At 46.0% G+C, this 22,448-nt stretch overlaps 1 protein-coding gene across 1 annotated transcript in view; it reads right to left on the bottom strand.

Annotated features, from left to right (window-relative positions):
* LOC8051709 (sodium- and chloride-dependent GABA transporter 1) overlaps positions 1–21,879 on the bottom strand; it is a 52,257-nt gene extending 30,378 nt beyond the window's left edge. The window contains exon 1 of the mRNA XM_040208922.3: positions 21,449–21,879. Within this exon, the coding sequence (XP_040064856.2) occupies positions 21,449–21,770 (322 nt within the window). The 5' untranslated portion in view covers positions 21,771–21,879. The remainder of the gene's footprint in view (positions 1–21,448) is intronic.
* Positions 21,880–22,448: the final 569 nt, after the last annotated feature.

The following is a 22,448-nucleotide window of genomic DNA, read 5'->3' as shown; positions in this document are numbered from 1 at the left end:
AGAACAAACAAACGAAAGCCGGTTACTCTTGCAAGGCTGCCGCGTTAATCTTGATAGTAGGGAGATTCGTTTTAGCGCGCTATATATAAATAACCCTGCACTCGGGTCTGGAAGCTAGGCTGACCTCTAGAAAGCTTGTATCGTTGGAGACTTCTATAAATGGCTTACGTACGATTGACGTCTGCTCGTTGAAAGAACTTGGCAATGTCACGTGGGCGGTCAAATGAGTAAGAAAAAAGTGTGTGGGATAGTTGAAAAAGAAATACAGCGTCCAGCTCCCAAGGAAGAAACAAGACCGTTCCGTTCGTTGCACGTACGTGCAGCACTACAGATCTGTCAATATATATATATATATATATATATATATATATATATAAACTGATAATTTTCTCGGGACCGCATTACTCGTAATGGCGGGCGTCAGAACATGCGCGATACTTACTAATTAGCTCGCTAATTAACTACAATGACTAATTAACTATTTAATTAGTAAAAGTAGACATATGGTTCCAATTAAAAAACTTGCTGAGCGTCATCGAAAACAACTAAATCAGTAACTTTCACAACGACTTTGAGCGCGGGAGATGCGTAGTGGTGCGTTAAAGTTATGACTCGTGGAGCAGGTAGAAGGCTGGGGCTCTGATAAGAGGCGGAAAAATCGCGCGGGCGCCTTACCGCAACCTCTAGCCTGGTACCTCCTCCACGTGTGATAACTTTAATGCATTATTACGCTTCTCACGTGCTCAAAGTCTTTGTGAAAATTACTGATTTAAAGATTTTTGCTCATAATCAGCAGGTTTCTAGTAGGAACCATGCCTATTTTCAATAATTAAAAATTTAATTAGTAATTTTTAGTTAATTAACGAACTACTTAGCGAGTATCGCGTATTTTCTGAAGTCCGCCACCACGAGTAATGCGGTCCCGAGAAAATGATCTTTTTACCTTGAACACCCTAATTATAGGAGTTGTAATCCCTACACACACATATATTTAAAAGTAAACATTTGACAGAAATCTGTCTGGTTGGGAGTAATTAATATGAAAAAAATTTGAGCACCAACCAAGCCCTTCTGTAGGGACCCTACAGAAGGGCTTGGTTGGTGCTCAAATTTTTTTTTTAACACATATATGTATATATATATATGTATATATGTATGCCAAATGAAAAACAGTTGGGATTAATGCCCAGTAGCGGCGGTGGATAAGATCTCACGGATAGTGACAGCCATGAGCGGAAGAATGAGAAGCCTGGTAACTTCACGCGTACTGCATTACTGATGAGGTAGCGGCAGAATGAGAAGAATTTAGAGGAAAAGGAATGTTAAGATTTCGTTTGATATATACTGCCGTAGCTAGGTGCTACAACTACTTTAGACTATGTAAAAAAACAACCTGGTTTCATTAACCTCTTCGGAAGCTAAGCTTGATTTATTACAGAAGCTTAAACCAGACCCATGGCCCCAAAGCTAGATGTTTTACCAGTAGATTCTGCGACGAATATGTTGAGAATGCAGATGATCCGGGCAAAATAATTGTTTTCGTGGTGTAGCTATTTTTGTCGTGGTCTCAGCCCACACCACGTAAGATCTCCACTCTCTTAAAAATGCCTGCGCGTCTACTTACCCGCAAAACGCCTCGAAGAGCCAATCTCTGCAAATCACCTCAGCGAATAATGAGGTCAAGACCTCACAATTAAGCCTGCGCAGTGGCATAACTCTATGCAAGCATGACGCATTGCGTAATCCCACAGCGCAGACTTCATTTTTAGGTCTAAACGGATGTTCCGCCGCATAATTCGCTCAACTGATTTCCTAAATTGCAGAGATCGGCTCGTTGAGTGTTTTGCGGGTAAGTAGGCGCGCAGCCATTTCTTAGAGTGGCAGGGACGTGCACTCAGATCTTCGGACCGTCACGCTGCGACCAAGCGCAAGCACGTATATGGACGCGAGTGCGTCGTTAACGCTCGGCTTAGACTCGTGTTTCATCGGTGCTTCGGCTCGCGCTCGGAATCCAACCGTCGGGTTAGCGCTGTCGTAACATAATGACGCTCGATGAAAAAAAAAAGAAGAAAGGTAGGCCTTAATTAGTCTGGACCCCATTGTTTCAGCACGCGGAAAGAAAATGCGAAGTCATCCTGCCTGGTATTGCATCGGGTGGATCGCAGCCTTTTCTGTTGGCACGCGTCAATCGCGAGGAACCAACGAGATCCGAGCGCAGTGCGCCGGCTTCGCCGAAAAGGCGAACGCGTTCTCCAAACCGGGCGTGAGTCGGCCTTTCCGACCTGAGTTGGCGGCTCTAAGCCGCCAGAGCGCGTGAGAGAGGCAGACAGCGCGTGCTTAGTACAGGCGTGGCGTATAGATACCTAGGCGATCGAGCGATCGTCGCACGAGGCACCGGTATCTGAAGTGCAACACACCACAGGCCGGAGCCCGTCGTGACGCTGGAACAAAACGCCAGAGTCAACAAGGCACTTCGCGACACTGGGGACCCGGGGCTCTCCGCTTTTACCTGGACCGCCGTGAGCCTTACCTGAGCGTGTCGTGCATAAGCACCTGAAAGCAACACACACACAAGGCTCACCGTGAGCGCACTGTCCCGGGGGCACCACATGCAGAGCGACGCTGGCACCTTCGCACCCCGACACCCGATCCGAGACTTTCCGAGGCACACGTCGTGTTCGATGGTGAGCCAATGGGTGCGATTGTTTCGGCGCGTATTTCTGGATAGTAAAACTTTTTTTTTTTTTAACAAACCAGAAAGTTGTGGTAAAAGCTGGCAGGAAAGACTTAAAGAAGACCGTCCTGAAAGTTTTAGAGTGGTAACCGACGTTTCGCTTATATTTTTCGGGCAAGGGAGAGTCTGCGACAACTTAGGATGCGACATTAGCCAATTAGCCTCGCCGAAAAGCGCATTGCGAAGGGAAAAGCGTCAGCATAACAAACCCCCTGCGGTTACGTAGCTGTCAGATACTTCTCACTCTACAACGATCGACTAAAGGTTAAAACTGCCGGTCACCAGGCCCAATCGATAACCAGTTAGAAATCGCAAGATATATATTGCCTCGATGTACGTATCAGTGCTCGGGTCTCAAAGTACGAGATGTAATGAAAAGTTCCGTGACTGATTTTCTTAACGTAAAAATGGAGGGCAGCATAGTGATGCGCGCGCAGGAGTCGAAGGCAGGGACCTTCCTGCGTCATTATGCCAAAGGGCGCCGCTCTGTGAACATTTGGAGTTGCGCTACACAAGTTTGTTTGATCATATGCACGAGCAGAATGGCAATCTCTGCATAGACTGCAAGCCAAAGCGAAAGCAAAAGTTAATTTTACGTGAAACTTGGCAAATATAAGACAGAGACCTCTGAAATAATTGAGAAGGCTTGTGTCAAAAAGCAGTGAGGTGTGCGAGGTATTTTGAGCGTCATTGGCGCCTCAAGAATTACAGAACGTCACTTGAAGTCAAGGAGAGGTCGGATAAGGTCGCCCTACCGCTCTCCGTCTTCTAGCGATGTTCTGCCGTTCCTGAAGCACGAGTGCCACATAAAACACTCCGCAAAATTCACTGCTTTTTTACACAAGCCTGATAAATAATTTTTAAAGGCATCTGTTTTATACTTGCCAAGTTTGATGCAGAATTGATGTTCGCTCTCGCTCTAGTTTGCAGTCTATGATGAAATCTCCATTGTGCACGTGCATCTGGTCAAACCGACTCAACTTGTGTAGCGTAGCTCCAAAAGTTCACAGAGCGACACTCCTTAGTTTAACGAGACACGAAGGTCCCTTCCTTCGACTGCTGCACGTGCATCACTGTGCTGCCCTCTTTTTTGACGCTACAAAATCAGTCCCGGGACTTTTGACCACACCTGGTACTGGTACGCACGTCGGAACAATATGCCGCACGTTATTTTACTGGTTCGTTACTGGACCTGCCGGCTCGCAGTTTTAGATATTTTTTTTTCTTATCGTAGAGTGAGACGAAAGTAGCATTCTTGGCAAAACGCTGACTATCTCACTTTCAAGCAGCCAGGAATACCCATCTTTATCCTTTCAGTCCGTTGGTGATAGCTTTAAAGCTATCACCGGCCACCTGCACGAGAACTGAAAGGTGGTAATTTTTCAACTAAATAGTACAAAAACCCTGTCTGAGATAGTGTGGAATAAAGTGTGGCAAAGAGAAGAATGGTACAAGGGAAGTGCAGCCCTTACGCGCTCATGTGCTAGTCTCCGTAACTTTTTTTTTTTTTTTGCACCGCCTAACATAATTTGTTTGCTTAGTTGGTTTCAAGCAAATCGGTCCTGGAGATTGTTGGAAGCAAAAACGTGCCACTGAGAGCGCTAGAAATCAAAGACTTCACTGTTATTACGACCGTAGTCAAAACTATTCTCTCTCGTATCAATTTAGAGTGAGAAGGGGCAGGTACCCACGGCGGGCTTCCACTGCTGTCGCAGCGACGACATCGAGCCCTGACTGTTAGAGGGTTGAGGAAACAATGCCATCTCATCTTTGATATAAGAGGGCCGCAGTCTTCGAACAGGCACACTCTCATAGAACTGGTATCGCTGTTTGCGACGAAAATATTGGGTCTAATTTTGTATTTCCGAAGTGAAACTGCAAACATCCCTCACTCGTGGAAGAAATGCAATCAACGTTGCTTGAACGGAATCGACGTCTAGCGGTGGAATGCGGAGTCACAATAACGTAGCCGTTGGAGACGCGGCCGCGAGCAAGCTCAACGAGGCATCCTTCGGTGCTTCGCGGGTCAAGATCGATGGATTCTTCATTGTCGCTCTATTTTTATCGGGCGAAACGAAAGGTAAGAAAAGCCGGCGCCCGCACGTGAGGCAAGGCGCCGGACAGGCCGCGATCGAAAGTCGGCTCAACGAGGACTTTTCTGGAGCTTCCGCCATCTATAGTTACATGCGCGCCGATGTTGTTTCTCGTCGCCTGTACACCTTTGCCCCGCGTAGTGCCAACCCCTCTTCGTTGCAATCCCCTTGACGCGTAGTGAAGACTACAGCTGCCGCGTTTGATCCGCGCCCGACAATGGGACTCTCACTGTAACCAAGACAGATTGTTCGTCTGCCTCGTTCTAGGCATAACACGTGTCGGTCGCGTACAGACCCTTTCCGAAATCATGAAATGATGCGTAGATTACGCGCAGCCGTCATCAGCTGGTCTCACCGAGCACTGGCGTGGCACTCGCGTTTAATGCGTGCTCACAGTGCGTGACCAACTGATGGCGGCCACACATGATCTACGCGTCATTACGGAAAGGGTAAATAACGAGTAGCGAAATGCCAGGAACTGTATAGTCACGGACAGCTTTAGAAAAGCGCACGGCGAGCTTCGAACATCTGAGTAACGTTCGGCAGCCAATCAGTTTGCGGCATCGGTCGATAAGAAGGCTGGAGAGCCAATCACGAGACGGGAAGGTGATAAGCCACGCCTCCTTTAAGCAGTCAATGACTGTATGCCTGCGCTCAGATCCCAGGGAGCTTTCATACGACGCGCTTCGCTGGAAAAGACCCAGAAATTTTCCTTTGGTATAGACGACATTCTGAGCCATACTTCTAAAAACTCCCAAATCGCCATCACGCTAACGAAACGTCGCAAAAAAAAAAAAAAAGACAGTCTGCACACACGGTCGGAGACGTGTGTCGTCCCTGTAAGACGGACACATTGGTCGTACAAAAACTCTCTGCAGACCGTATCTTTCGTATGTTGTGTGAGCGGTGTTATTTCGACTATAGAGGCTTAAGACGCCATTTATACCGGAAAGATATCCGGGCGGGGTTGCTGACCTCTTGAAGCACCATATAAGTTATAGCTGCGTTTAATATGTATGCCGCTGACAAGCGAAGAACTTCGGGTCTTGATCGACCGAGCTATAATCTCTGTATCAGTGCCGCTTTTTGCTCGATAAAGAACAATTAAAAAAAATAATCTATGGCAAAACTCACACGCCGTGGATGCCCATTCGAGCAAAAATTCTCGCGTTTTCGCTGCAGTGTTTTATACGGTTTGCCTAAAGCACGGGATGTGTCACCGTCGTTAGCACCGGCGCTTTGTGCTCTAGAACTCGTTGTGCGCGAGCACGTTTAAGTACGTGGTGCGACATTATTCGCACGAACGAGTGACTGCCATCTTTTTCCTGTTTGTTTTCTGTGTCAGAACTTAAAGCACATTGTCGGCTTTATCGTAAGAGATACATTGGCGGATAACAACGGCGCGCATTTATCAGCGACTTCCCGACAGTGCAACAGGATATCGCGTAACATTACTTTAAAAATAAAAGAAATAAAAAAAAAAACATCGGATCCGGACCAGCGTGAAAGCTAACGTTATGCGGGGAAAAAAATAAATATATTCCCCTATTATAGCAGTACATATATATATACAAACATAAGAAGCGCAACCAGCCGCGCACTTGTTACGAATCCACGTCAATGGGAACGATTTGTTAAAAGCTAACAATGTGGCAGGTGCTGTTCTTCGCGTGGCATTACGAGATTTCCGGCAATCAAAGCGTTCGTGCCGAACGCCACGGTGTTTCGCTGCGCTACGCCTCGCCCCTCCGTCCCCTGGGTGGAATTTTACGGCAACAATGACGCAGTTTCTTTGTTTCGTCCCCCTTCCCACGGTTAAATTAATCAGACGGGCCTGCGCTGCGACAGTGAGAGTGACTTTTTGTTAAAATAATTATCGGTACAACTGCGCAGACTGTATTGCTCTGGCTAAACATTTTGTATTAGCCTCGACATTAGCCGAGCTTCTTTTTAAGTTTTAGCGATTCGCTCTCCTAAGTTCTTTGCGGAAAAGTATACAGACGCTCCAAATATGTTAGAGGATCGTTAAAACTCAGGATCGAAAAACAAATAAAAAAAAAAAAACAACGAAATTCAAAGCTTACAAAGGTCGATCTTATTTTTTTAAAAGAATAAATTTGGCGAAGGCATTTAGTTGTGGCACGGATATCGTGAATGCGCTTTTAACGTGACTATATTTTTCAGTTTGCGTGCTTAAAATACGCTCGATTCTCGTGAAATTATTGAAAGAAAGAGGAAGCATGAAACGACTTCTGTACGTCCTCGTATTAGTTCGTTTCAACGATATTTTTTTTCTTGCACAAAACTTTTGGCATTTAGCTCAACAAAAAGAAAAAAACAACGTTAATAATGTGTAACAACTGAGCCTTCTCCAAAGCAAAAACTCACAAGCGGTATACCCAGCGAAGACGCGTGAGCACTAAGAGCGCTGAGGATCGCGCCAGCCCGAGGGGCCATAGTATTTCCATGACATCTTGCTGCCCTAAGCCTGATTTACAGGCAGCCATTATGCTTGCGAACTTCAATCTCTACTAGGCTAGTGCGGCGTGAAAGGTGTGTGCTGTGGTGATTGAAGTAGCAACTGGAAATCGCAACTGGAATTGTACAATCTGGATCAGTAAGAAACAGTTAATTTCATCGTAAAATAATTACGATGTTCGAGGTACTCGAAGACAAAAACGAAAGCAAGTGTTCCTGCCTCTGTAGAGGTCAATATTTTTTTTATTTTATTTTTTTTTTTAATGAAAAGTCGTTCTTGTGTTTGCTGGTTCACAGGATTTTTTTTTTTTTTTTTTTTATGAATAATTGCTTGGTTACCGTGAGTACGCAACTTATTGCTTACAAAGTAAATAACATTTAAAACTCGGAGATGTAGAAAAAGTTTCTGAAAGCATTATTTTCGCATTTATTGTTGGATTAATAGTATTATGATGCGCGCTTAAAACGCATAAAACACTCGGCCGCCGCAAGGTGATCTCCAAACCATGGGTACAAGCGTGCAGCTGAAGAGTTCAAATCGTGTCCCATCTGTGCGTTGAAATTCGGCTGTGTTTCAGGCTTTTTTTCTGTTTGTGTAGTCCCTTACAAAAATCCTACTCTGAAGTAAATTCACCATGCAGGTTTACCCTAAAGTGAATTACTTTTCGTCAGCCACCGAAATCGGAAACCTTCTACCTGTGTTGTCTTCGCTATATATATATATATATATATATATATATATATATATATATATATATATATATATATATATATATATAAAAACAAAAATGATCCTCTTCTTTTTTTTTTTTTTCTGAATTTCAAGTGGCCGGATGTATAACTAATGAATTGCGGAAAGCGCAGCTTGCACTTTTAGTCCACTACGCGGCTCTCCGTCCACGCCCTGGCTTCGACGTCGCAAGCGTGCCCTACATTTCCCGGCGGTGCTGGCTTGTTTATATATGACTCGTGACGCACGTGCTCCGAACTTCTTGTGGGCGGGCACCTAAAATTGGCACGACGTTCAGACTCCCCTCTCGCCCACGCAGCGTTCTGACTCTCCTATACTCTCCGGCTTTCTTTTGTCCACGCACTCCCCCCCCCCCCCCCCCCACCCTATCTCTCTCGTTCATGCCCTCTCTCTTGACATGTGTTGATTCGGTCACTGATTTGGTTTATGCAACTCAATGAACTGGAAGAGAAAAGAAAAAAAAAACAGTCCTTCCTTTCTCCTGCAATCTCCGAAGTCCTTACCCAAGACCCACTGGCGAGAAACCAGTGTTCGCGCTAACTTTGTTTGGGGGGAGGGGGGGGGGGAAAGGGGGGGGGGGAGAGCTCTCGAACCCAAGTATCTCAGGGTTCAACCCTCACCCCTGCCCGCCCCTTCAGTGTACGGATTAGCATCGTACTGCGTAGGCCTAGCTATGGTACCGCACTGGCTAAATTTCTCATCTAGAACAGAGGCACGAGATTCCCATTAGGGTTCACTGACTTCACGCTGTTTAAACGTACACACGACGCAATTTCTTAGCGGTGTCCTTGGGCGACAGTGAGCGCGAACGCACGCAATGTCGATGACGTTTCACACTTGACTTGGGAAGGCCATCGTGTCTTAGTGTTTCGGCTAGGCTCCCGAATGAAGCCCTCTACCAGACTCGAGTACTCTTTAGGAAAACGCGTCGGTTCTTTAAAAATAGACGCTAAAAATGCCGGTGATTGCCTGCACGCGGTAACAGTGTGGCGTCATGTATACACTTGGCATAAACTCCAATTATGATTTCTATTATTGACCGAAAGTAAGTTTTTAGTCGGGTTCAATGGAAATATCTTGAGATCGTGACTAGAGGAACTCACCAGCCCATGTACAGAAATGTGAGAACTCAAAGAGAACATTCTTTTTGTTTCATCATCAATTCAAACTCAATAGGGGCAAAGCTTTCGCATACATGCGTATTTGAGATGAGAGCAGCAACCAGTAGGTATGCGTAAAATAGCGCGTTTTTTTTTAGCAAATGGGAAGAACGTCGGGCCAAAAAACAAAGCTAGGACACAATCAGAGTGGGATCTGGTCAGTCGTGGCGAGACTAGAAGCCCGTTTGGAAAAGATAAAATGCTCACGGAATAGGCTTGGTGACGCAAGCTTACCGGACGACGACGCTGAACGCATGCTTAGATTCAAAAACGTCGTCTGCAATCAGACACTGAGCATGACGCGAGAACCCGAAACGCAAATGCTTCCTGTCACATCGCAAACTGCATATGAATTTTGTTTTGTTAGTATAAGCGTATACTTTCTTTATTAAGCCTCGGTAAGACCTTTTTAAGAAATGGGTCCGTACCAGCGTCTCTCCGCCATTACTCGACTACATACTCAGCGCATGGATTGGACACGAGGATTGGGTCAGCGTTCGGCGTGAACTCGGCTCAGCTCGTATTGAAAACGAGTGCTGACGTCAGAGTTCGGCGAGCACTCGGATCCAATCACACGCTACGTGTCCAAGCAATGGCGACCGCCAATGTTGCTCGATGTGCTTTTTCAAAAGGCTCCATTTGTCTGAGTTCGCCCCGAAAATTGCGGTGTTTTTTATTTCTCCCAGTGGGCATAGAGGGAGAGTTGACACGTGGACATTTTAAAAAAAAGTGCGTCTCAAGCGAGCGAGATAGGTGTATGTATATTTCTAGGCCCACCGAGGGCTTCAGAAATGCGGGACATAGCTTATTATGTTTTACGAGGATTACGAGATTGCGAGCTTTACGTGGTCGTTAGTTGCGGAGCGAAAATAACGTTTTGGGACTCAACCCCGCCCTATACGTGTCTGAGGCTGACGAATGGGAAAGTACGTGTAGCCACTTGATTTTTGCGGTTCCCTACGAACAATTGCTACTTGTAAAAGTTACTTGCGAAAAAAAATGTTGAAAAACAAATTGTGCGAGCGCTAAAACACCTGGTGCTTGGGAACAAATCCCGTGAAGAACAGAATACAGTTTGCGTATAAACTAATAGGACAGCAGGAAAAATATTTGTCACAGCATAGGAAAACAGTCCTCCCTCGCTGTAAGATCGCAAGATATATGTACATATATACAGGGTGTTTCACTAAAAGTGGATACCTCAGCAAACTGATACATTTAGCGGGAAAATCGCTAAAATGCCAACACTGCAGGGACAGGAACGCAACGTATCACAAGTTCGTTGTCCCAACGCACATCGATTCGCTATTTTATTTCTTTATGATCATACATTGAGTATTGTCATTCGCTGGAATGTTTCTATTGTTCACAGTAATTGTCTGTCTCTGTGATCTGCGGGAAAGCGAACTCAGAGACTTTTTTTATTATATTGTCATTTAATTCCTTTTGTTGACTCCGTGTGGAAAATTCCCCGTACTTATTCAACGCACGCAACACGACGGTTCTAGCAAAAACGAACAACCACCTTATTTTGTTTTGTTTGTAGCATTTATAGCTTATTATGAAAACTGCTAGTGTGACGTAAAACGCTCATTTCGGGCACTCTCCGTCAAATTTCGCCTAATCCGCGAAATTTGGTGCCTGCCTATGCCATTTTCAAGAAAGGTTAGAAACAGCACCGATGTCGTGTTCGCGCGTACAGTGTCGCGAAAACCGACACTGTACCCGAGGTAGCAAGTCCCGAGTGAGTTACTTTCTCTCACGAAAAAAAAATATCCGACATTATCCCAGGCTGATGTCGGAGTGTCGGCAAAACCGGAAAATAAAATGATTCCACGCGCTTTGCTCGTAGTATGTCCTCACATTTGCTTGCGGAGCTTTTTCTTTCGGTACGACGTAGATTTTGTGACGGAATAAGCAGTGACCAACTTCGACTGTCGCGCACAATATCATGAATTTTGAAGTAAACCTCTAAAGGGTACCAGTCTGGCATTTTGACCACTATTATGATCTTCTGCCGGAAGCTGCGCTATTTTCCCCTTTTTATTTCAGTAAAACGCACCGGAGTGCTTCTAAGGTACAGCAGCGCTTAGGTTATACAGCCTACTTCGGCGTGCATAACCAAGCGCAGATTAAGCTGACGCGTTGACTGCCCTTTAAATATCCTATCGCATCACTGCTTTTTAGTCGTAGCTGTACATTTAGTGATTGCTGTCAGCAATCACTAAAATTTGAAGAAAAAGAAAATAGCGGTCAGAGGTGATTTATTTTTCCCTTCAAACAATCTGAAACCCATCTTACGCCATCCTACTACGCCTAACGAGTCCGATCTCGAAAATTGCATAGCAACGACAAGGATACAAATCGAAGGAAATGTCCCTCCGCCTTATATAAAGAATGTGCGGGAATGACAGAAAAGGCAGTCCTCGCCATCTCGCACACAGATACAAACCGCTCGCCCACCCGTTTCGCACTCCTCACACGCGCAGCCACCAAAGAGCCCGCGCGCTCTGCATCCTCTCGCGTAGCTTTAGTTTGACGGACCAATTTTTCTCCCGGAATTCCGATAACGCAGTGTCAACCCCGCGCCTCCTGCTGCTCAGTTGTATTTGTGTACTTAGCGTTTTTGTGTGTATGTTTATTTCGTATTCCTCGCTCCCCTTGGTGGCTCCATTCTCGCGCAGGTTGGCCAACCCTCGCGCGACGTATACGACGTCACGTAGGTGCTCCAGTGTGCATTTGGTGAGAAAGACCGACAAGAGCGCAGCAGAGGTGGAAAGCGCTCGTGGAGAGGGACGACCGGTACGAACCCTTCCCGAAATAAACCCCGCCGCCCAGGAATCGGTGGCGCCGAGCATTTAAGGCGGCGGGTGAGAAGTAAATAGAGCGCTGCCCTTACGTTCGTTCCAGTCTCTCTCTCGCCCTCTTTCTTTGTCCCTGTTTGAACCGCACTTGGTCACGGGGCTCAGTGGCTCACTGATTTCAACGCGGTGCACGCGGCGAAGTGCTACGACTCAGTCACGTACCATCGTTATAATACTTATATTTTTTCTTGATGGCGTGGTGTTGTGTACTCACGTTTAGAAAGCTATACGCGCGTAAACCTCCCCGAGCTAGTAGAACGCGCATTTTTCAATTTCGTAGGGAATGATGCGAGCGAGTGATGATGCTTGTCAAGCTACATGCAGACCTACAATTCTGTTAAGAGGCATCATACTGGGTAAAAATACGTGAAACAAACAAAAGTAACAAACAAGGAGAGTAGCGACAGAGGACATTTCCATTAAGAATTGTCTCGTGTCGTTTTTTTTCTGCCATTTTTTATCTATCTTTATTTAGTCTTGGGTGCCTTAATGAAGTCGTAAACCTACACCAGCTCACCCGCTCCATCATTGTATTATCGTACCACCTAGATGCTGTACTTCCAAGCGCGGAAATTGTACATTCGAAATTAGATATCCCTGAAAGGAGGGACAGAAAAATCAGCATGAAGCACAACGCAAAATCCCAGCATCACTACTGTATTATTTAGTGTGTTTTTTGTCGTTTTTTCTTTCTTTGTTTCTTCCCAGCGTCAAGATAGAGGCTCTGTGTGCACTGAATTTCACCCTACGACGGGCACCAGAGGACGCTACGAGCCCTTCGAGTACAGAGTGTAGGCTGAAAACATGTCCCGCGAATACGCTCCCCGGCGCCTGCATCTCTGCGCCCCGGGTTCCAGAAGAAATGTCCCCGGAAAAAATGTCCCCGGAAAAAAAGGCCCTGGAAAATATGCCCCCGGATAAAAAAGGCCCCAAGTGGAAAGTAGGAAAAAATGTCCCAGAGTGACAATAAAACTAGTGATCGCTTTCCTGGGTTTGCACTGATAATGCCCGTACGCCGCTGGGGCAATCGGAATTGAGGATTGCATGTGATCCGTCGGCCATACAATCCGCTTTTGACTTTTCTGTATGAATCTAGAGTATGCATCATTTCATTCCTGATTTTGTGTTATTGCATCTCCACTGTATTTTTTTTTTTAATAACACTTCTATTGAGAGGTACTTGTGTACCATTTTCAAATAGGTAGAAAGCGCGACACTGTTAGCAAGAACAAGCGATCACTAGTTTTATTTTTATTTTTTAATATTTGTATTATAGAAAGGAAAGGTTAATTGTCATCAAAGTTATTGGTACTGAAAGCGCTAATTTGGGAATATAATGCAGACTCTAAAAGTTTGTTCCCACTAATACTCTTTGTAAGTAAAACGTGAAAATGCGCCGACGTCGTGTTCCCACCAACAGTGTCGCGATGTGTACCTTGGGGAATCGTATATTTTTTTATTTGTTTGGGGCCGTTTTTTCCTACTTGCCACACGGTGCCTTTTTCCTCGGGGACATATAACCGGACCGCCCGAAGGTCATGAGGTTCAGGGAAACCCAAAGATAGAGAATCCTTTGGGGACATTTTTTCCTACTTTCCGCCTGGGGTCTTTTTTTCCGGAGACATTTTGTCCGGGGACATTTTTTCCTACACCCCTGCGCCCTTCCTCATGGTTACTTGACGCGATTTCGAATTGGCTGGGATGCCTCAGAGTGTACGCTGTGGTTCATCATAACCTAAATAAAATATCATAATATCCGGGGTTTTTTTTTTTTTGTTGTTGTGTTTGGATTTATGAAATTTGCGGAGTTCGCGGCCGAGACATTACGTCATATTCCCTTAATACGGCATATATATAGTTTTCTCTTTAATCCCATAACCTTGCATGGCTTGAGCTGAGCAGTTATCCTTCCCGCAGTCAGGGCTCCCCCTGTTGTCATCCATGAACGTATGGGCGACACAAAGAACATACGAGATATGCAATCACAGAGTACAGCGCCGTCCCTTTATTTAAATTGTAGTAACTTCCCGTTCATTTTTTTTTTTATTTGAGCGCTGGATAATTACTGCAAAGTTTCAAACTGCGTGTTAATGTATTTTTTACATTAACGAGGATTAGTGGTTTTATTATCGCGTAGAATAGGCGAAGCCTCAGGCAACTTCGAATCGTTCGACGTGTTTCTTCTCGGCGGTCCGGGTCTGTGTTATGGAGACCGTCCTCGTAAAAATGACGTGGAGTACAGCGGGGACTAAAATATGGCGAACCGCAACGCCAGCCCTGAATGTTCAATCTCTCTTGTAGGCGGTATAATGCAAAAACAAAAAGGCGCGCTTGCAGCCACATGTGTTTGGCGGAAGGTAAACAATTGCGTGCGGCTGTTGCACACCTTTTCTTTCTTTTTGTGTGTGTGTGTGTGCGAAGCAAAAAAAAAAAACTTTTATGTCAAAAGCCGCATACGACGATAAGACAGCTTTCGTTTACTGTAAGCGTACGTGTTTAAAGAAAAAAAAACAATAAACTAATGCGCCGCCAAACTGGCGACACAAATGGATACAAGTAAAAACGTGCATATGACCAAATCCCGGTAATCTACCTTCACTGCAAAAAAAAAAGAAAAGCCAATTATACGTTCGGTGCTTTGACGCCGATAAGCAACATTGTTTCACGAGAAAAGAGTCAAAGTACAGGCTAGCTGGTGGAAGTCAACCATTTCGTCGTTTAGCGAGACTGGTTTTTTTTTAGAAGAGCAGAAGTAACAGAAAAAACAGACAGGTCTCAAAAAACAGACCTGTCTGTTTTTTCTGTTACTTCTGCTCTTCTAAAAAAAAACCAGTCTCAGGGTAAACGACGAAATGATTGTTTCACGGTTTAGGTGAGAGAAACGCGTCAGTGCAGTCAACACTGCAAAGAATAGCCTGTGCACTAGAATGTCGACGTCATCAGAGGGAGATCGAACGCATAAAAAAGATTAAACACGAATGTTTCGTCAAAGTTCGGCAGAACCGCGTGTAGAATTAAAACGTCGAAAGACGCCCGGCATCGAGTTCGGGTCCGATTGGCGAGTTGTCGCCATCCGACTGCGGTGACGTACATGCCATGGAGGAACAAGCGGATGTTCGGGGGCTTCGATTATTCGATTCTTTAGGCAGTGTTGGCGCAGTGCGACCATGCGGACGTAACGTGCGTCACACAGTAGTGATGACACGACCGCGCACCTGTATAATGCTCATCCAGATTGAAACTAACGACTTTCGCTTCCCGCGCACCAAACTGTAATTTTTTTTCTTTTAATTTCGTGTTTTGAGTTGCAGTACCTTAACCCACTCGCGGTCGTTAAATTGAAGACCGCGCGCCGTTAAACTCACAAAAAAGGCCGCATCTTGATTTGTTAACAAGCGTGGCTGCACTTCGCCCGCGAAAAAGGAGGCACAGAACCGTGTAGCAAGATTGCTAACAAGCTGTGTTTGAAACACCTGGAAACGGCGGCGTTATGTTGCTCGGCCGGTAACGAGCAAACTTTGATGGCACGGCGGCTGAATTCCGCTCTACACCCTCCCCAGGGGCCTTTCCGGGTGAAAAATGAGCGCCACGTGCCTAGCTGAGCTGCCGCGCGCTTCTGCCACTATACGCGCCAATGCCAGAGCATTTCCGATACAGACAGCCTGAGACTGCATCATTTCCGGCCTTCCGTCATCTCTCCCTCTCTCACTTTATTTTTATGGTGATAACGGTTAACAGGCAATTTTAGTAGATCCTTCCCATATGTCCGATAACAATACCCGATAACCATACGATGCAAGCGCAAAGGCATTGGTGGAGTATCGGGTACCGTTATCGGAGGTTTCGCAGCGGATCCCGTGAGCGTTTCAAGAACGACCCGCCGAATCCAGCGGGAAATTTTCTCCGCTAAATCTAACGAGGAATCATGGTGTCGTGAAAATGCGACGTCACAGCCTCACGTGACATTATGCCACATGACGTCACAGTTTTTTCCCGCTAAACTTAGCGAAGAAATGTTTCCTCTACGTGGAGCGAAAATCGAGTGCCACGTGACTTCATGATGCCGTACGATGTCACAGGATCACAATGTGTCCTTGCATCACGCGACGACGCTGTGTCACATAAATGCCGTCCGATAAGTTTAGCCTGCCGTAAGCCCAATAAATGTAAACACTACAGGGCAACTACGTGCGGCATACCGGCTGTCACAGCTATACAAACCGATTGTTTTTGTGTCTCACTATCTTTCTGTCTCTTGTGTGTTTGTGTGCCCTCACTTGTCTGCTTTCGTTGGAGTGGGCTGGAGGGGAAGGTGTGCCCAATGCCTGGTTCCGCATGGTAGGCGTGACATGCGACCTTTACATGATCCGCACGGCGGCGCTCTTGCTCTTTGTCAAGTTACATTAACGACAGTAGTTGTCTTAAGATCACAAAGAAAAGAAGAAGTTGAAGTTGATTTGATATCGGCATTTACTAAGCTAAGCTCCGGATCAGTTTAGTTTTCGACACCCGTGTGTACAGTCAGAGCTTTCAGTGACGTGTAGTCTTTGTCGCAAGAACACAAGGAGCATCCGAATCCTGTCGCATAATGCTGGTCGCAATGGGGCAGGCTCCGGCGTGTAAATAATCGACTCATGAACCCAGCTATTACCGCACGCTTCCTCCAAGCTCACTTTAATCTCGGCCCATTGTGACAAATAATCTGCGACTTCAGGAGAAGTGTGGGGTCGCTGTGATCGAATCTGATGCAAACGTCATAGATCTGCTAAGTCAATCACCTACCTGAGCCGCGCCCCCGTTTGCTTTGGCACGGACAGGCATCGTACAGGTGCGCGGTTATGTAATCGCAGAAGCGTGGAGCACGTTGCAGAACTTAGGCCAAGTCACAGACTTCACTGGATAAGTTACGCCTCCGCAACGTCAAACCACGCTGCTGAATCTCAAAGGCAGATTGCCCTTTCGCCATGAAAACTTTAACGAAGCCCGATTTGTTTTCACTCATTTATTTACGATGTGAAAGACGAAGAAAATTACAAAAGGTTCTCTACGAGTACATGTGTTTATAAGAGTAACAATGTACTTCCCCTGGATAAAAGACGTCTGAAAGGGGAAAATGCTATTGAACGCCACCGAACTGCGCCGCCTAACCTTACAGGTAACTTTTTTTCTTCTCTAGACCAAAAAAAATAAATAAGTATGTCGCCAAACTTGGATGAGCGATATATTCAGATAGACATTTAAACAGCAGGTCAGTACTCCGCTACCTTTATTTTGAAAGTTATTTTAGGGGACGTCATATCTGCCGAGAAACCGCAGTATTCTACGAAGGCATGATGCTTTCTCGAGAAGGGCAGCACTTTGTAACAGATCGCCCCGCACCCTAAGTGCTGAAATGTCGTATTTATTGTCCGCGAGCTGTGGCCCTCCTGAAGGCCCGAGTTCATTCTCGTAGCGAGAAACCGTTGCAGGAAATGAGAGAGTGCAGTCGGTGGAAAAGCGGTCATTAGCAGCAGCGTGCAACTGAGTAGTGAGTACGCTGCAAGACCGAGGATCTCAGCACGAGTGAAGTATACTGCGGCGAAAAAACGCGCGGTTCTTGGCAGATATTTTGATCAAATTCTATAACACCGCAATCTAATTTAGTCCTGGATCTCTCGATACAATCGACGCAGGCAATGAGCACACCTCCCCTTTTCAGTCACCATACATTCATGTCACCTGAGCTTTCTTTCTCTTATTTTTTTATTTTGTAATTGAGAGCGGTATATATTTTAGCTTCAACCTCACATTATTCTGAAAGGCAAAATCAGCCACAAAGTTGCCCGAACTATGAGCTGCTACATTAAAGTCCTTTTATTCAATCCTTCTTAATGGAGGGATGAAAATTATAGGATGGCTGCCGTTCTGCCAAGTTTAACAAGATTTCAGAGTTCCTATTAAATGTTTCTATTATCTCTTCCTTTTTTTTTCGTCTTATCTCTCGACCCAATTTCCTGCTTTAAATGTTTTAATTTTTTTTTAAATGGCACAAATAAATAAGATCATTTATTTACGGTAAAGTGACGCGCGTCTGCCAAACGATATAGTATAGCGTGCAACACGCACATGTTTATTTATGTGGTCCATTCAAGCCTTCCGCCACGAATTCTCGTTTACTTACGTGACAAAAAAAAATTAAGCAAAATTATTGAAGCGAGTAAGTGACACCAAGTACATTTTGAGACATGTTGATGTTGGACCTTACGGTATCGATGCTTGCGGTAATATCGGCCGCCAGACAGTGCCAGGAATGCGAAGATTCTGACAAAGAGCGATGGGTTTGCGCCTTAAACAAATAAACGACTGTTGCTGTTGTAGTCTTTACTCATTCAGCATGAAATGATGGCAGTGCTCCTAAAGGACATAAGTACTCATTCAACAAAAATGTAAATCACATGGCGAGTCAACGAATGGAACCAGCATGGTGGTAACGATCAGCATGGAGGTAAGAATAAGGTATACGCTATTTGTACGTATGCTCGTCATATTCAGGGGTGCTTTCTAGCGTCTTAAAGGATTCTGATAATGAATCTTTTTTTTTTTTTTACTTTTATTGTTTAAATCGGCAAAGTAGACCGTGGTCACTACAGCCAGTGCCAGTTTAATTAAGAAATGACGGACTTGGTCTGTTATGTTCCCGCTTATTACATCGTGATTCGTTGCTTGTCGACAATCTCGCTCACTAGCGTCACAATCTCATGAGTGATAATAAGATGGTGGGTACTCTACCAATACCACTTAGAAGACAAGGCCTGCTGCGCATGACGTCATATTAAGTGGATCCCCGACCCGCCCCAAGTGGGAAAACACCCCAAAGCTTGACAAAAGTGTGGACCGCGTCACAACTACATTCCCTGGCGGCCATGGCTGCGTACGCGACTGCCGAGCGCGACCTTCCACAGTTTATTTGCAACGCGATACCATCGACCATCGTCGGTCTTAGCAGCCTATCAAAGTAAGCTCGTTTTCAGCATGACCAAAGAAGCAGGCGATGGAGCAGACGACGTAGCAGACAATGGTGCTCATCCGGGCTACCTAGGGTGCGCTGAGGGGATCTACTAGTGATGACGTTTAGGAGGAAGCGCGCAGGCTTTGTCTTCTTATTGGTTTGGATAGGACACGCCCCGAGTTTCTTAAACTCTCACTGAATATAACAACAACCTTCTGCAGTTACACGAACAATAGGACGTGGTACCGAGGAGCAGAGAAAAGCCAAAGGACAAATCGCAGCCTAATCAAAGAGCAATTCAGGATTCGTCCAAGAAGCTCTGCTATCTCACGGTGCGTTACGTTTAGTACTTCTCAGCTGCGCTTTAATTAACTACTTGGTTCCATAAAGCGCTTTTTAAGGAACGGAAACATTATAAATATTATTCTTATTATTACTACGGTACAACAGTGTTTTCATTGAGTATCAACAAAAAGAGGAGTGCAAGTTCTGGAACACGAAATAAATATTATTATTGTTATTCGTGTGTTTATTTCTGTGCTGAGACCCTGCAGGCTGCATCAGAAAGCAAACGGTCGGAGATATTATCACTTCCAGGGTTGTATTATTAACGGTACATTGGCTTCGCCTTATCGCGGGCAATTTGATTTATTGCGACGGCGTGACCGGCACGGAATGATCATTCCTGCTTTATCAGCCATTCAAGGACTGATGACAGCCTACTCACATTAAATTGTGCCTCGAATAACATCCGCTTTCGTTTTCTGCGACAATTTCTGATGCGCGTTTTCTTTTGACGGAGAGAGAAAGAGGAACATTGGACTCGCACCCAGTCGCGTTTTCTATCACATCGAGTTGGCTTTTCATTCTCTCATTGCACGATTGTCTTCTATCTAGAACACATCAATACGAGATATTACCAAAAATATATACATATTAAGATTCCAAGAGATCAGCGCATGATGGATGCAGATGCCACAGCAAAACGATCAGTGTCATATATCCTGTCATATTGAATTGGCTTGCCATTCTGAGATTTGATCGTTTGTCTTCGAGCCACAACACCGTCAATAAGCAGGTATCAAGAAAATTCACGTCTAAGAAACGACCATATCGGCAAACATTCCAAACGTTTAAAAAAAAAGAAAATAAATTAAAAACATGTATTAACGTATTAAGAAACAAAACAAGTTGAAGCAAAAGAAGAGCAACACAAAAGAAAGATTACGTGCTAACGGGAAGAAAATCTGAAAAGCGGACGAACCAGATCGCCGGCGGACTAGAAAGTAGCCGACAAACGAGAACTCAGACGAAGGAATGAAGGAAAAAGAAATTCAAAAAAATAAAAGCAAAAATCGGTCTCCGGAAAGATCACATTCCAAGCCAGGCTCGCTCTAGTCCCGCACATATCTCTCTCATCGATGCGGAAAATGGAAATAGGAGCGCTTTGGGGGGAAGCCATAAAAGCGAAGCAGGAGGTGCGCCTCTCCTCTGGTATTTTTCTCTTTTTCCCTGTCCGCAATTGTTTGTTTCAGCAGAACGCATTCTACGTAACGTGGGCCACCAGTCAGTGCGCGAAAGTCTAAACAGAAAGTTACGACAACAACAAACACGGCGTCGATCCAGTCACGTTTAAAGGCGTTCGTTCGGAAGGTCGCCCAGAGCCGGCGACCGACCTTCAGACAACCCTGAGAGGCGAGCCTCCCCACAAAGCACGTCGTCGGATTCACCGTTCCCGCCGACGCCACCGCCAGAGGCGGCAGAAACACGACACCACGGCAGTTGCAGCGCCAAAAAAAAAAAAAAACGCCGTTTTCAAACCAATGCGCGCGCGGGGTGTACAAAAAGAAAATGTTTTTTTTTTTTTTTTTTTTTTTTTGTCGAATAAACGACGTGTGCCTCGGAACATGTCTTGACCATCTTAACTCGACAAATAAGCCCGGGAAAGAGAAACAAGAAAAGCGCGGGGGTGTACGTATCGATCTTTTGGGTCGCTGCCTCTAACCAATAGGGTCGCAGACCGGGCTCCATTTTTTTTTTAATTCTTTCGAACACACTTTTTATAAACAGTACAAACGTTTATTTACAATGACAAAAAGGTAAAAAATCACTTAAGAAAGAAGAGCATGTAAACAAGGTTATATTAATGTTCTCGAAAAAGATAAAAATTAGGAGCTTGAGACGCCGAGGGGCAAAGCGATACGAGCCGAGCAAATGCACCGCGGAGAAGGTTCCCGGCAATGTCCGCGCCGGAGAGCGCAGCTTCCCGCGCGGTGGCGGGCCGGCCCGGTTTCTCTCAAAAAAAGCTCTCGAAGGAAAAAAACAAAAAACGCTACGCGACACAAAAGCAGATTTGAATGGGGGATCGGAATGTACCCACCTCCTCCGTTCTCGTAGGCCAGGTACGGGAACCTCCAGACGTTGCCGAGGCCGACGGCGTAGCTCACGCAGCCGAAAATGAAGTCCAGCTTGCCTCCCCAGTTCCCGCGCACGGGCAAGTCTTCCTCGCTCGAGCCCAGGTCGTCGCCGACGCCGGGCGACTCGGGCTTCATCGGAATAACGTCCACGGCGAGGAAGACGTCTTCGTCGGGGCCCGGCATGCCGGCCTCCTTCTCGGTCGGGGCCACTTCGTAGTCGGCATTGCCTCGACGCACCCCGAACGGAGACGACAGAGCGTCCAGGAATTTTTTGTCCGTCTTCATCGGCCGCTCGGCAAACGCACACTGTGGCTCCTCGGTCCCACGGAGCAGGTCCCGAAGCAGACGGCGCGAGGCGGATGGGGAGGGAGGAGGAAAGGAAGGAGGAGGAGCCCCCGACAGCCTCGACCCCAGGCGCCGCGCCGCCGCCGTCTGTTATCAACGGCCGCCACCTCCGGCAGCTGCGCCTGGCTGCGCTCGGATATTCAACTCGCGCAGCTTGAGGTCGTGCTGACGTAAGAGACGGAAGACGCCGAGATCGACTCCGAACCTTTGGAACCGGCGAGAGAATAACTAACTCTCCGGCGATTTTCTGACCGGTGGGAGTCGGAATTCCAACCCCGGGCTCGCTGAAGCACGAAGCAAACGCGGCGGAGCTCCAGCGCCCCGGGTCTTGATCTCGAGGGAGCAGACGAGACAAGATCGAAAAACAAAATGGCGCCAAGTCCGATCGAGATGTTTCGATTTTGGTTCTAGGCACCTCGCGCTTCTGTTCCCTCTATAATTTAGAACGATTTGTCATAAAGCATTCGCTCGCAACAACGGCATCTTCGCACTTAATTCCAGTTTTCGTTCGTTACATTCGAGTTACGTCATGTTTGTGAATAGTGATTGTCTTGAGTAGAGTTGGGGATAGAATCGTCCGCGCCGGGGGGTTCGATTTCAGCGACGGTGGCGCTGTTC

The sequence above is a fragment of the Ixodes scapularis genome, unplaced genomic scaffold (genome assembly GCF_016920785.2).
Source record: "Ixodes scapularis isolate PalLabHiFi unplaced genomic scaffold, ASM1692078v2 PGA_scaffold2__306_contigs__length_199485367, whole genome shotgun sequence".
Lineage (NCBI taxonomy): Eukaryota > Metazoa > Arthropoda > Arachnida > Ixodida > Ixodidae > Ixodes > Ixodes scapularis.
This window is presented reverse-complemented; position numbering and strand designations above follow the sequence as displayed.